This window comes from Corvus cornix, unplaced genomic scaffold (genome assembly GCF_000738735.6).
Source record: "Corvus cornix cornix isolate S_Up_H32 unplaced genomic scaffold, ASM73873v5 scaffold8, whole genome shotgun sequence".
NCBI lineage: Eukaryota > Metazoa > Chordata > Aves > Passeriformes > Corvidae > Corvus > Corvus cornix.
The window spans coordinates 88,611-102,529 of NW_024108693.1; the positions used below are offsets into that span (position 1 = coordinate 88,611).

At 59.2% G+C, this 13,919-nt stretch overlaps 1 protein-coding gene and 1 long non-coding RNA gene across 2 annotated transcripts; both read left to right on the plus strand.

Moving 5' to 3' along the window:
* The first annotated feature begins 387 nt into the window (after nt 1-387).
* FRMD8 (FERM domain containing 8) lies at nt 388-6,371 on the plus strand. Its single transcript, XM_039572687.1, is given in 11 exon segments — nt 388-554; nt 995-1,153; nt 1,764-1,865; nt 1,958-2,016; nt 2,155-2,321; nt 2,727-2,915; nt 3,396-3,454; nt 3,457-3,518; nt 3,592-3,774; nt 4,574-4,811; nt 5,195-6,371. Coding segments are annotated over 11 exon segments (1,398 nt in total). The 5' UTR covers nt 388-502; the 3' UTR covers nt 5,323-6,371.
* A 1,155-nt stretch (nt 6,372-7,526) lies between these two features.
* LOC120412301 lies at nt 7,527-8,911 on the plus strand. Its single transcript, XR_005604800.1, has 3 exons — nt 7,527-7,717; nt 8,662-8,726; nt 8,889-8,911. It is a non-coding gene; the product is annotated as an uncharacterized LOC120412301 (long non-coding RNA).
* The last annotated feature ends 5,008 nt before the right edge of the window (nt 8,912-13,919 follow it).

Here is a 13,919-nt window from a genome sequence, read left to right on the forward strand (position 1 = left end):
CCCCCCTCCCAACCTCGGATCGGTTTTTTACCGCCCCCCCTCGCCCCCCTCCCCGGGTATTTCTTTGGGTTTATTTTTTAATTTCGAGAGCCCCGATTGGCGTCGGGACCCCCCGGGGTCCTGCCGGGACCCCCCAAATGCCCCCCCGAATCCCTCCGAGCCCCCCCGGGCCGCCCCCCCCGCCGCGCACAGAGGAATACACGGTTCTATACTTCGTACAGCGGCTCCGCCTCTTCCTGCGCCGCCCCCGGGACCCCCCCGGCGCCCCCCCGAATCCCTCGGGACCCCCCAACCTCCCCCCGGGGGTGTTCCCAGCCCTCCCCTCCGCCAGGGGGCGCCGCCACCTCCCCTCAGGTCCCGCCCTCGCTATGACGTCACTGTGGAGGCCCCGCCCCCTCCGCCCACCCGTGGCGCTTCCGCCCCGCGCGCGGGACCGGCGCGAGGAGCGCGCGGAGCCGTGACCCCGCGGTGACCCCTCCGTGACCCCTCCGTGACCCCGCTCATGGACGGGGAGGGGGAGGGGGAGGGCGCGTCCGCCCCGCCGGGCACTACCGGTGAGGGGGCGGGGCCACGGGAGAGGGCGGGGCCGTGATTCCGGGTGTGGCCGTGGGACCCCCCCCCCCGTGGGTGGGGGGCGTGGGGCGCTTTGGGGGCCGTGAGACCCCCGGGGGAGGGTGTGGGATGCTTTGGGGGGATGGTCTGGGGGAGCGTGTGGCTGTGGGACCCCCGTGAGTCCTTTGGGTCTGTCTGGGGGGTGTGTCAGTCTGGGGGTGGGGGTGCGGGTCCCGAATGGGTTTGGGGGTCCCTGGGTCGGGGGGGGGTCTCACTGCCCCCGCCCCCAGCCGTGCTGTACCTGCCGGACACAACCGCGCGGTGTGTGTTGGGGTGGTCCCCGTGGCTGTGTCACTCCGGGGTGGGTGTGGGGCGGTGTGGGGGTCCCGGGGGTTCTTGCGGGGGTCCCGGGGGGTCGCACAGCCCCCTCGTTGCCCCCCAGCCCTGCTGTACCTGCCGGACGGGTCGGCGCTGCCGCTGCCGCTGGAGCCGCCCCCGGGCCCCACGGCCGCGGAGCTGCTGCGCCGCCTGCAGGGGGCGCTGCGCCTCCCGCCCGCCGCCGGCGACGCCCTCGCGCTGTGGCTGGGGTCGGAGCTGCTCGGTGAGGGGGGACACGGGGACATCAGGGGGACATGGGGACATCAGGGGGACATGGGGACATCAGGGGACATGGGGGGGACGGGGGGAACATGGACAGTGGGGGGGTCACAGCTCGCGGGTCGGAGCTGCTCGGTGAGGGGGACGGGGGACAGGGGGACATGGGGACATCAGGGGGACATGGGGGGGATGGGGGGAACATGGACAGTGAGGGGGTCACAGCTCGCGGGTCGGAGCTGCTCGGTGAGGGGGGGATGGGGGGACATGGCCATGGGGGGACATGGACCTGGGGAACATGGGCATGGGGGGAAATGGGGGGCATGGGAAGACATGGGGACATGATGGGGGAATGGGGACATGGCGATATGGGGGGACATGGGGTCACAGCTCGGTGGTGATCGGGGCTGCTGGGTGAGGCGGGGACATTGAAGGGTCCCATGGGGGACAGGGAGAGGGGAGGACCCCCCCGGAGGATGGGTGGGGGGTCCGTGAGCCCCTGTGCTGGGTGCCTGTAGGGGTCCCCGTGGGTCGCTGGGTCCCTGTGCCTGTGGGGGTCCCCGTGGGGGTCTCTGCGGGTCCCCGAGTGGGTGCCAACCCCGTGTCCCCCCCCCCAGAGGTGCAGCTGAAGCCACGGCACCGACCCCTGCGCCTGGTCCGGCACTGGCCGGAGCTGCTGCTGCGCTTCAGCCTCGGCTCGCCCGCGGCCATCGCCCAAGGTGAGGGGTGGGGGGCCCGACGAGGGCGTCCCATGGGGTGGGAGGGTCCCCTCGAGGGTCCCCCGGCCCCGCTGACCCCCTGCCCCCCCCAGATGAGCCGTGTCTGCAGCTGCGCAGGAACGTGTTCTTCCCCAAGAGCCGGGAGCTGGAGGTGACGGGGGGACACGGGGGTCCGCAGTGTGGGGGGGATCTATGGGAGGGGTACGTGGGGGACCCTGGGGGGTGTAGGGTGGGGTTTGAGGTGGTGCAGGGGTCACTGTGGGTGACCGGGGGTCTCTGTGGGTCACAGCTGCAGGAGGAGGAGCTGCTGCGGTTGCTCTATGAGGAGGCGCGGGAGCAGCTGCAGGGGGGCCGCTACCCCGTGGACCCCCCCGAGGCGGCTGAGCTGGGGGGGCTCAGCTGCCGCCTGCGCCTGGGACCCTTCGAGCCCGGCCGGCACACGGAGCTCAGCCTGCGGTCAGCACCGGCCGGACCCCGCCCCACATGCAGGACCCCCACCCGTGGGAACCCCTGGGACTCCTCCTGACACCCCCCAGGGGCATCCCTTGGGACCCCCGCCCCCTGCGGGCACACCTGGGGCCCCCCGTCCCGAGACCCTCCCACACTACTACCCATGGGACCCCCTCCAACTGGGACCCATACGTGGGACACCCCCATGGGACCCCTACCTGTGGGACCACCACCCATGGGACACACGTGGGGCCCACCCACCGAACCCCTCTGGGACCACCCCACCCCATGGGACCCCCACCCCCTGACCACACGGTACCCCCCGACCCCCACGCTCCCCCCGTGCCCCCCCCGGCCGCTGTGTGACCCCTCCTGACCCCCCCTCCCCCCCCGTGTCCCCCTCCCCCCCAGGCCGCTGCTGGGGGAGCTGCTGCCGCCGGGTCCTCCGGCCCGCTGGGGGGCGCTGTTCCGGCGCTCGCGCGAGCCGGGCCCCGCCCAGCGGCTGCTCGAGGCGTTCGCGCGTGCGCCGGGCCCCGAGGCGCCCCCTGCCGGATTGTACCGCGACTTCCTGCGCCGCTGCCACGCCCTGCCCGGCTACGGGTGAGGGGGCGGGGGGGGGGGACCCCGATCAGAGACCCCCATGGGACACCCCCACGGGACACCTCAGTGGGACACCTCAGTGGGACACCCCCAGACCCTCAGCGAACCTCACAAAGACCCGCCCCAGACCTAAGGGACACGCCCAGGCACCACCCAGACCCCCAGGGAAACGCCCAGGTTAACGAGGAGCACCTCAGGTCACCAGGAAACCCCAAAAGAACCCCTCGTGTACCCCCCCTAAGGCCCCCAGAGACACCTAATGAGCCCCGCAGACCCCCAGGGACCCTCTCCCCGGGAACCCCCAGTATCTGGGGCCCCCAGGACTCCCCCCAGACCCCCAAGTTTCTTGGTAGCCAGGCCCTGAGGCCCCCAGCATCTTGTCCTCCCCAAGTCACACCACGTTGCACGTGGAGACCGAGGAATTTGGGGGGCACCCCGGAGTTTGGGGGTGACCCATGTGTGTCCTGCCCCTCCCTCCAGATGCGCCTTCTTCCCTGGAGCCATCGAGCGGCCCTCGGGGGGGCTGCTGGCCCGGGGGGGCTGCGCCCCGTCAGCGTCGCCGTGGGGCTCGAAGGGGTCACCATCATCGACCCCCGCCAGAAGGTATTGAGGGGGCTGGGGGGTGCAGTGGGGGTCAGGGGGGCACCGTGGGACTGACACCCTCTGTGCCCCCCAGCACGTGCTGCTGTCCCTGACGTACCCCGAGCTCTGCTGGGAGCTGGTGGGGGCCGTGGGGCAGGACGGGGACCCCACGGGGCAGGACGGGGGCCCCACGGAGCCCCCCCAGCTCTGGCTCGAATTTGATGGGGACCACGAGGGAGCCCCCGTGAACCGACTGCTGCGTGTGTTCTCCCCACAGGTGCGACCCACGGCGGGCGGGGCCCTGGGGGGCACCAGGGTGATGGTTTGGGAGCAGTTTAGGGGGCAGTTGGGTGGGGTCCTTGGGGGGTCAGTTTGGGTATGTTTGGGGCTGGTTTGGGGATCCTGGGAGGGTCGGTTTGAGGGGTGTTGGGGGACAGTTTGGTGTCGATTTGGAGGTGCCTGGGGGACAGGGGAGCTTGGGGGTCCCTGGGGTTGTTTTGGGGATCGTAAGGGGGTGGGCTTGGGGGTCCCTAGCGGGTGTCCCGGGGTGGTTGGTTTGGGGATCCTAAGGGGGTGGGCTTTGGGGGTCCCTGGGGGGTGTCCCGGGGTGGTTGGTTTGGGGATCCCTGGGGTGGTTTTGGGGGTCCCAAGGGGGTCGGTTTGGGGGTCCCTGGAGGGTCGGTTTGGGGATGCGTGGGGGGTTGGTTTGGGGGTCCCTGGGGTGGTTTTGGGGATCCTGGGGTGGTTTTGGGGATCCCAAGGGGGTCGGTTTGGGGGTCCCTGGGGGGTCGGTCTGGGGGTCCCTGGGTGGTCGGTTTTGGGGTCCCAGGGGCGGGTTTGGGGATCCCAAGGGGGTCGGTCTGGGGGATCCCAGGGGTGGTTTGGGGATTCTAAGGGGGTCGGTTTTGGGGTCCCAGGGGCGGGTTTGGGGATCCCAAGGGGGTCGGTTTGGGGTCCCAAGGGGGTCGGTCTGGGGGGTCCTAAGGGCGGGTTTGGGGATCCCAAGGGGGTCGGTTTGGGGGATCCCAGGGGGGGTTTTGGGGATCCCAAGGGGGTCGGTCTGGGGGGTCCCGCAGGCGGAGCTGATGAGCGCCCTCATCGAGTGCTGCATCGAGCTGGGCGGGGCGGCCCCGCCCCCCGAGGAACAAGCCACGCCCCCCGAGGAACAAGCCACGCCCCCCGAGGAGCAAGCCACGCCCGCCGCCGCCTCCGAGGCCGCGCCCCCCGGCGCGCGCGGCGCCCCCTTGCGGCGGCAGCAGAGCGTGACGCGGCCCCGCCTGCAGCGCCTCGCGACCATCGACTACGTGCGGGACGGTGCGACAGGCGACACGGGGGGACAGGGGACACACGGGGTGACCCCGGCATGCGGGGGGACAGGGGGACACACGGGGTGACCCCAGCATGCGGGGAGACAGGGGGACACACGGGGTGGCCCCAGCATGCGGGGGGACAGGGGACACACGGGGTGATCCCGGCATGCGGGGGGACAGGGGGACACACGGGGTGACCCCGGCATGCGGGGGGACAGGGGGCACGGGGTGTGAGGGGGCAGCGGAGAAGCTTCCAGGGGACAAGGTGGGGGTCGCACGGACAGGGGCCTCGGGGGAAGTACAGGGGGGTCTGGGGGAACATGGTGGGGACACAGGGGAGCCCGAGGCGGTTCCTGCCCTAAATGCCACCCCAATTATCCCCCCCAGGGCAGGAGCTGCGGCGGGTGAAGCCCCCCCGGCGCTCGGCGTCCTTCTTCACGCGGGGAGGGGCCGGGGGCGGCTCCTATCGCCCCGTGGCGGGGGGGACAGCAGGGGCTGGGTCCGAGCAGGGCTGACCCCCCTGGGCCCCCCCAAACCCCTCCCAGTTCAGACTGGGAGCACTGGGAGCCCCCCACACCTCCCCCCTCTTTGTACTCACCACCCCAATAAACCGCACTGCGCCCCCTCCCCTCACACCCCCCCCCTCCACCATCCAGGGTTTGGTGGAATTTGGGGCCTTTTGGGGAAGGTCTGGGCTAATTCGGGGCAGTTTGGGGCAAATCGGGGTAGATTTGGGGCTACTCCAGAGCAGTTCAGAACCAGTTTGGGGATGATTCAGGGTGATTTGGGGCAGTGGGGCAGATCAAAGCTGATTCAGGGTGATTTGCAATTCATTTGGGGTGTTTGGGGCTAATTCGTGGCAATTTTGAGTCAGTTTGGGATATTTGGGGCCGATTTTGGCTAATGCAGGGCATTTTCCAGACAATTCCTGGGGGTCTGAGGCCAGTTTCAGGGGAGTTGGGACACTCCACAGAGCTTTGGGGCCCATTCCAGGGGGTTTAGGACAAGCCACAGCAGTTTGGGGCCAATTCTGGGGGGTTTGTGGCCAACGCAGCCAAATGGCGGCCCCACGTGAGCAGCGGCCATCTCGGGCTGGGGACACAGGGACACGCGTGTGTCACACATGTCACACATGTCACATGTGTCAGGGGGTCCTCTATTGTGGGGAGCCCCCCTCATTAGCACTAACGAGGCTTTTAGGGCAAATTCCACCATTTTTGGGGCAAATCCTGCTGATTTTGGGGCATCGCTCATTGTCCGTTTGGGGACCTTCACAAAACCACCCAAAATTCCCCTATTTCACTATTTAACCCCATTTCCCCCTTCCCAGCAGGGCTGCGTATAACCAAAATTCCACATTTTCTACCCATAAACCCCACACGCCTCCACTCTGCAGCAAAACCGCCTCCGTCCCAAATAACTTCGTTTTCTTAAGGTGCTTTTTAGAAAATTGGAAGGTTTTTTTAAGGGAGAACCCGTGAGAGTTTTGTGCTGTGGGAGGGGAGACCGCGGAGAAATTGCTCTGAAATCCAACATATACAGGCAAAAAAAAAAAAAAAAAAAAGAAAGAAAGGAAAATAGAAATATTTGGTGGGCTAAAGAAATGTTTTGGAATAAATGTTTCCTGAGGAAAATCGTGAAGGACGTGGGTCCCCCTCCCCTCCCCCGGGGCCGTTCCTGTGGGGAGGCGCCATTTTGGGGGGGGGGGGGGGAGCGGTTTATGGCTGAATAAAAGGAGATTTTTGTGAGGGAATGAGACATTTCTGAGGTAAAACCGGACATTTCTAAGGGAAATGCGACATTTCTGAGGTAAAACCGGACATTTCTGAGGGGAAGTGAAGCATTTTTTGAGACAAACGGGACATTTCTGAGGGAAGTAAGACATTGATGAGGTAGGACATTTTCGAGGCAAATCGGACACTTGTTAAGGGAAATCAAACATTTTTGAGACAAATCGGACGTCTCAAAGAGAAACGAGACATTGATGAGGTAAAATCGAACGTTCCTGAGGGAAATTGAACATTTCCTCGGGGAAATCGGCCATTTCTGAGGCAAATGAGATTTTCCTGAGGCAACTCGGGCATTCCTGAGGTAAAAATCAAGGAGAAAAGGGTGGGGTTTTTTTTTTTAACTCTTCCGGTTCTCCGGACCTGCCGGAGGTGACTCGGCGCCTCGCCCGCCACCACTGCGGCAGGGACGCAGCGACCGCGCCGCCCCCCCGCCCCCGGCGCCGCCCCCGCGGCGACTGCGGCAAAGCGAAGGTGGGGGGGGGGCCCTCCCGGGGCGCGTCACTGCCGGGCCCCTCCGCGCGCGGATCCCTCCGCCGGCCACGTGACGGGGAGCGCTTCACCTCCCCTTCCCCTCCGGATCCCTCCGCGGCTGCCCAGCAGCGCAGCGAGTCCCTCCGCGGCCGTGCCGCATCACCGCGGATCCCTCCGCTGGATCTCTCCGCGGCCAGGACCGCATCACAAATAGTCGCTCCGGAAGATCACTCCGCGGCCAGGACCGCATCACCGCTGATCCTTCCGCGGCCAGGACTGCATTATAAATAGTCGCTCCGGCGGATCACTCCGCGGCCAGGACCGCATCACCGCGGGTCCCTCCGCCGGATCCCTCCGCGGCCGCTCCCGCCCCCAAACCGCGGCTCTTTTGCGTGGGGGAGGGGCAGATTTGAAGGCCGGAGCTGCGGGGGAGGGGGAGCGAGGGCGGGGGAGGGGTCTGCGCCCATTTAGCGGCAGTTTGAGGAGCCCCGTGGGGGAGGGGATGCGATAAAGTCCCGGCCCCCCCTTGCCCGCGACCCTTTTTGTGAGGAATTTTTTTCGTGAGGAATTTTTTTCCTGAGGTAATTTTTGTGTGCAAAGTCGCTGGAAAGGGTCCCGTTTGAAGAAGCTGGAAAGCCTCAAGGGAATGGTGGGTTTGCCTCTAAAACCCACTGAGAAAGGGGGCGGCGGGAGTGGAGGGGCACCCTCCCATTTTGGGTTAAAAAGAGACCGTTTGGGTTAAAAAAACAGCTGAGGTGGTGCTTTTTTGTGGTGTTTTTTGAGGGCAAAATCGGTTTCCTGTGCCCCCAAAATGGCTTAAACTGACCTTGAAGTGCTGTTGAGGCTCTTAAGAAGTTTTAATGCCATCCCCGTTTAGGAAAAAAAACTGGGTTTTTGTTCTATTTTTTCTTTGTTCTTTTTTTTTTTTTTTTACCTGGGAAAATCTTCTCCATTTTGGTGAAAACCTGATTCACCTTTTCCATGGAAAATCCCTTAAAAGGGCCCGTCCAGGAGCAGCTCGTGTGAAAAAAGAGCCTTTTGGGGTATTTTCATGCAGAAAACGTGAACTTTGGCCATGCCACTGTTGCTAAAATGATTTTAAATTTTAAATTAGGGCTTAAACCAGCTGTAAATGGGTGAATTATTGCTGTAAAAAATACCATTGAGGTAAATCTTGCCTAAATTCAGGGTATTTTGGGGGAGATCTTCAGCACCTGAAATGGGGGGGAAAACTCCCACATTTGGGGGGTGTCAATAGTGGAATAACATAAAAAGTAATAATAATAATTAATAACAATAAGGAAATAGTTTCTTCTGCAGGAAACACCCCAAAAATGTCGGAACAGCTCCTCCCCCACCCTTCAAATGCCTCGTTGGCTTCGTCAGCAGCTTTAATTAGCCTTAGTGCAGCTTTAATGAATGATAATTAAAGGTTTGGGGAAGGGGGGAGGTGTCCCCTCCCTGCCAGCACTTTTGGGGTGTCATTTCCTGCCCGGAAACGCCTCAAAATGGAGGAAAAAAACCCCCAAACAACCCCAAAATGCCTTAAAAATGCCTCCAAATAGTGGTTTTTATTTTTCTGATTGCAAACAGGGACTTCCGTGACTCGACATGGCCTGAAGTGGGGTGAAGCGCTGAGGTTTCCGTGCATTTCTGTGGTAAAAAAAAAATAAAGATGCTGGTTTGGGCTGTGCTGGGTAAGGGTGAAAAAAAGGTTTTCAAAGGGTCGTTTGGGGGGTTTTCTGGGGAACAAAAACCGGTGAAAATGGGGGAGTTTGGGATCTGTGAACCCTTTAAGAACTTTATTTCCTCCCCCTAAGCTCGTTGGAGGAGAAACGGCGACTTTTGGCAGCGGCCCAGCCCCGTGACGCAGCAAAAACGAAAACGAGGGGGAAATGAATAAAAAACCCACCCAACAGCAACAAAAAAAGCTCTAAAACCACCCGGGAAGGTCGAAGCGAGGGATTCTAGGGCAGAATTGGCAAAACCGGACGAAAAAAATCGCTGTTAAATTTAACCATTTTCGTGCTGGTCCATGCGAGGCGGCCAGACGCCTCCGGCATGGGGGAGGGGGGCGGGGGGGCGGTTTGTGAGGGGAAAAAATCAAGGAAGAGGGTAAAAAATGGGGTATAATAGGAAAGGAGGGTTTTTCACATGGGGGCGGTGGATTTTGGGGGCCGATTTTGGGGGCTGCTGCCCTTTTTTGGCGATTTTGGGGACTATTTTGTCGCCCCCGCGGGGGCGGGGCTGGGCCGCTTATAAGGGAGGGCCCCGCACCGGCAGCGCCCGGCCGAGCAGCAGCCCCGAAACGGCCCGAATTCGGCCCGAAACCGCTCGATTCTGAGCCGAAAGCTCTTAGAGCTGCTCGATTTTATACGAAAAGCTCCTAAAATGGCTTTATTTTCAGCCGAGAGCTCGAGAAATAGATTCATTGCCTACAAAAAGCTCTTAAAGCTGCGATATTTTCTAGAAAGAGCTCCTAAGACTGCTTTATTTCATAAAAGCGGCTCCTAAATCTTTAAATCTTTAATCTATTTCAAGAAAAGAGACAAAAGCTGTTTCCTTTAAGGAAAACTGAGCTCTTGAAGCTGTTTTCTTTCATTAAAATCCTTAAATCGCGGCGATTCCAGTAATGGGAAAAGCCGGAGCGAGCTGGGGCACTTTTAATTGAAAAAAATTAATGAAAAAACCTTAAAAAAGCTCTTAAAGCTGGTTTTAATTTAAAGCAAAGCTCTTCGGGCTGGTTTTTAAGAAATCGCTGCTTTCAAAGCCGATTTCTGGGAGAAAACGCAGCTCTCGCAGCTCTTTAATTCTTAAAGTATCGTCATTTGATATTTTCGGAAAGCCGGAGCGAGCTGGGGCGGTTTTAACTAAAAAAGAGCTTTTTAAGCTGCTTTAATTTAAAGAAAGAAAAAGCGCTTGATACGCTGTTTTCTGCTAAAAAAGCTCCTAAATTTGAAAATTTTTTAGATTTTGTTTTTTAATGCTCCTAAAGCAAAACGTGGTTTTGTCCCCAGGCGGGGCCGGGCCGGGCAGCGCAGGCGGGGGCGGCCGGTTTGGGGTGAAATGCGGCATTTTCAGTCTCAGGATGGATTGAGAGGAGCCAATTTTGAGGGAAGAGCAGGAAAACTGAAGAGTGAAGATGGAGTCGGCAGGGAAAGGGAAGTTTTTCTTCGCAGTGGCCCCATCTGGGGGGAAAAAAGGACTTTTTGGTAAAATGGCGGCTGTTGGGCAGGGGAGGAGCAGAGAGAAGAGGAAAGAAAAGGAAAAAAAAAAAAAGACAGAAAATAGAACAAAACCAGATAGAAAATAGAAGAAAAACAGAAAAGAAAATAGAAAAAAAAATAGAAAAAAGAAAATAGAAAAAAAAATTGGAAAAATAGAAATTGGAAAAAAAAAAGAATTGAAAAAACATAGAAAAAGTGGAAAAAAAGAAAAGAGAGAAGAAAATTGGAAAATAGAAGAAAGTAGAAAAAAAACTAGAAAATTGGAGAAAATAGAAGAAATTAGAAAAAAGAAAATAGAACTAATAGAAAATAGAAGAATATAGAGAAAATAATAGAGAAAATGAAAATAGACTGGAAATAAATAGAAAAAGTACAATTGGAAAAAATACAATTGGGAAAAATGAAACTAGAAAAAAAAGAAAATAGAAAATGTTAGAAAAAAGAAAAACTGAAGTGCTGGAAATTTGAGAAGATGGAAGTGAAAGAAAACAGGGGAAAAAGGAGAAGAGAGAAAAAATAGAAGAGAATAGAAGAGAGGAAAAATGAGAGAAAATCAAAGAGGAATTAGAGGAAAAACTAGAAGCGAAAAATAATGAAAAAAAGAAGGAAAAAGGGAGAAAAAGGAAGAAAAATCCCGATTTGGGCCTCGGAGCCGGGAAAATTCAGGAATTTGAGGAAAATGCCCCAAACGGAGCCGGAGGCAGCGGCCGGGTGAGGCCCCACCCCCACGGGGGTTTGGGAATTTTGGGGGGATTTGGGAGGTTTTGGGGTTTTGTCGTTTCAGGCGCCGCCGCCGTCGCCCCTCCCCCTTCCCCCCGCTCCCGCCGGCGCCGCTCAGTAAGTGTCCAAAATCTTCTGTTTTTATCCCAAAGGCGTCGCGCGGGAGGGGCCGGTGATAAAAAAAGGGACAGAAATTATCAAAAAAAATGTTTTGGTTTTTTTTGGGGGGGGTGGGGAAAGGGGGAGGGGGTGTCTCGAGTGTTTTTCCCCCTCAGGGAAGCAGCAAAACGCAGGGAAAAAAGGCAAAAAAACGGCGAGAAAAAAGCCGAGGAAAGGGAAAAAAAAAAAGAGGATTTAACCAAAAAAGGCCAGTCTGCACTCAAAACGCGCTCAGGAGATTCCAGCAGGGATTTGAGGAGAAAACCCCCAGATTTGGGGAATGCAGAGAAGTAAGAGTCGATTTAATTTCATTTTTTGGGGAGGTTGGTTTTTGGGGGGAGGGGGCGGTTTTGGGGTGTTTTCCGCCCTTTCCGCAGCCGCAAGTGGGAGGAGTCAGCAGCATCCAAAAGAAGCTTTTTTGCCCCAAAGTGAAGCTGGAAGAGCAGGAATGTGGCTCCGGGAGCTTTCCTTAGGAAAAAAGAACGTAAAACCCCCCAAAAACCCCGCGGGGGGAGGGGCTGGAGCAGGCGTGGGGGGAGGGGACAATAATCATGTTTTCAGGTTTTTTCTCCAAAACCAGCAGCAGGAATGGTTAAATTTAGACTTTTGTCCCCAAAACGAGTAAGTGTAGGAGCGAGCAATGGGGGGGAGCCTCGAAATTGAGGCAAAACCCCCCCTAAATCGGCGGCGGCAGGTACTGGGTGCGCCCCTCCCCCCACCCTGAGCCCCCCGGGACCCGCGCGGGGGGGGGAGGGGAGGGGCAGCGGATTTGGGGCGATTCCGGCCGATTTGGGGCGTCGGGAGGTGGGGGGAGCGCGGGGACCCCCCGGACGTGGCATGTGGGCACCTCCCGACCCCAAATCCCCCCCAAAAACCGGCGGAAAACCGCGACCATCGGGCGGTTTGACCGATTCGGGCCGCTTTTCCCCTAAAAAATGGTGCTGACAGGGTATGTTTGGGGGGGGTCTCGTGGGGGTTTTTTGCAGCCCCCGCCGGCCCTGCCCCCGCCAGAGGAGACTCCGAGAGCCAGATTGGGGCAAAAAAACCCCAAAACAGGGTCTGCAGGAACAGTAGGGAGCCAGAAATTGGTATTTGTGCCGCTTTCACCCCAAAATGGGCCGTTCCAGGGATGGAAGGGGAGGGGGAACTTTGGGTTTGGCTGCTTTCCCCCCCTTCAAAAAGACCCCAAAGTTGCTAAAATTGCTTCAGAATGCGCTGCTGGCAGGGCCCGCCCCCAAGCTGGGAATTTGAAGCAAAAAAGGGGCTTTTTCCACCCAAAAAAAGTGCTTAGTCAGCGCCTTTGCGTGGTCCCTGGGGAGGGGGAGGTGCTTTTGAACCGTTTTCCCCGGATTTTCCCCCAAAGCGAAGGGATGGAGGAGCAGGTTTGGGGAATGGGGGGTTGGTGTTGTCTCTCTCCCCTCCCCACAGTGACAGTGCCAAAACCGCCTCGATTCGCCCCAAAATGGACAATTGGCTTCAAAAAAAGGCTTAAAAACTAGAAATTCCCCCCAAAATAAGAGGCAGGAAAAGGTGAGCGAGCGGAGTAAGTACCGGCGGGGCCCTGGGACGCGCCGACCCCAAAATCCCCCGTTCTCAGCCCAAACCGCGAGGGGGGCGCGTGATTAACCCAAAACCCCAATTTCTGAGCCAATTCTGCGCCGGGGCCGCGCGTTTAACCCAACCCGGCCCTTTCTGAGCCCCTTCGGCGCCGGGGCCCGCGCGATCGACCCCAAATCCCTGTTTCTGGCCCGTTTTGCGCCCGGATCGCGCGTCTGACCCCAAATCCCCATTTCTGACCTCGTTCTGTGCTGGGGGCGCGGGATTAACCCCAAATCCCCTGGTTTGAGCCCATTTTGCGCCCCAAATTCGTCTTTCCGACCTTATTTTGCGCCCGGGACGCTCCCCTGACCCCAAATCCCCGTTTCTGAGTCTGTTTTGCGCCTGGGCCATGCCTCGGACCCAAAATCCCCGTTTCTCTGCCCAAATTGCGCCGAGAGCGTGCGCTGGATCCCAGACCCCCCAAACTGCCTGTTTTCGGGTCTGGTCTGGCCCCAAATTCCCCATATTTTGCCCCAAATCATGTGGGGCGGGGCCGGACCCGTTCTGGGGAGGTTTTTTGGTTTTTTCCCGTTTCGGGAGGTTTTTTCTTTTCCTGAGAAAACTTTTCCCCGTTTTCTCAGGTTTTGCTTTTTCTCCTCCGGACCCAAAAAGGCCAAAAAAAAAGCAAAAGGTGCCGGTGGTGGCACCCCCGGGACCCCCCGGGGCGGGGTTCGACCCCCCGTGGCACCACTGCTGCTGGCCTGGGGCCGTATCGCGACAGAGACCCCCTCATATCACGACAGCGAGCCCCATATCCTGATGGAGACCCCTCGTTTCTGCTCCTTGACTCGGGGAACTCACGATCCAGGGAAAAGGGTGTCCCCCATATCGCGACAGGGACCTCATATCGCGATGGGAGTCCCCATATTGTGATAGGGACCCATTCTTGTGATGTGAAAGCCCCCTAATTTATTCACATGGCTTTGGGGGACCGTGGTACAAGGAGGGGACGATTCCGTGTCGTGACAGGGACCCCTTTTGGTAGTAAGGGTCCCTCATATCGTGACAGGGACTCGTTATTGCGACAGGGATGCCCCTGCCCCTCATTGTCCCAGAGCCCCACATTGGGTAACCCACGATACCGGGATGGGGGGGTCCCCCATACCACGACAGGGACTGTCTATTGTGGCGGGGGCCCCTGTTCTG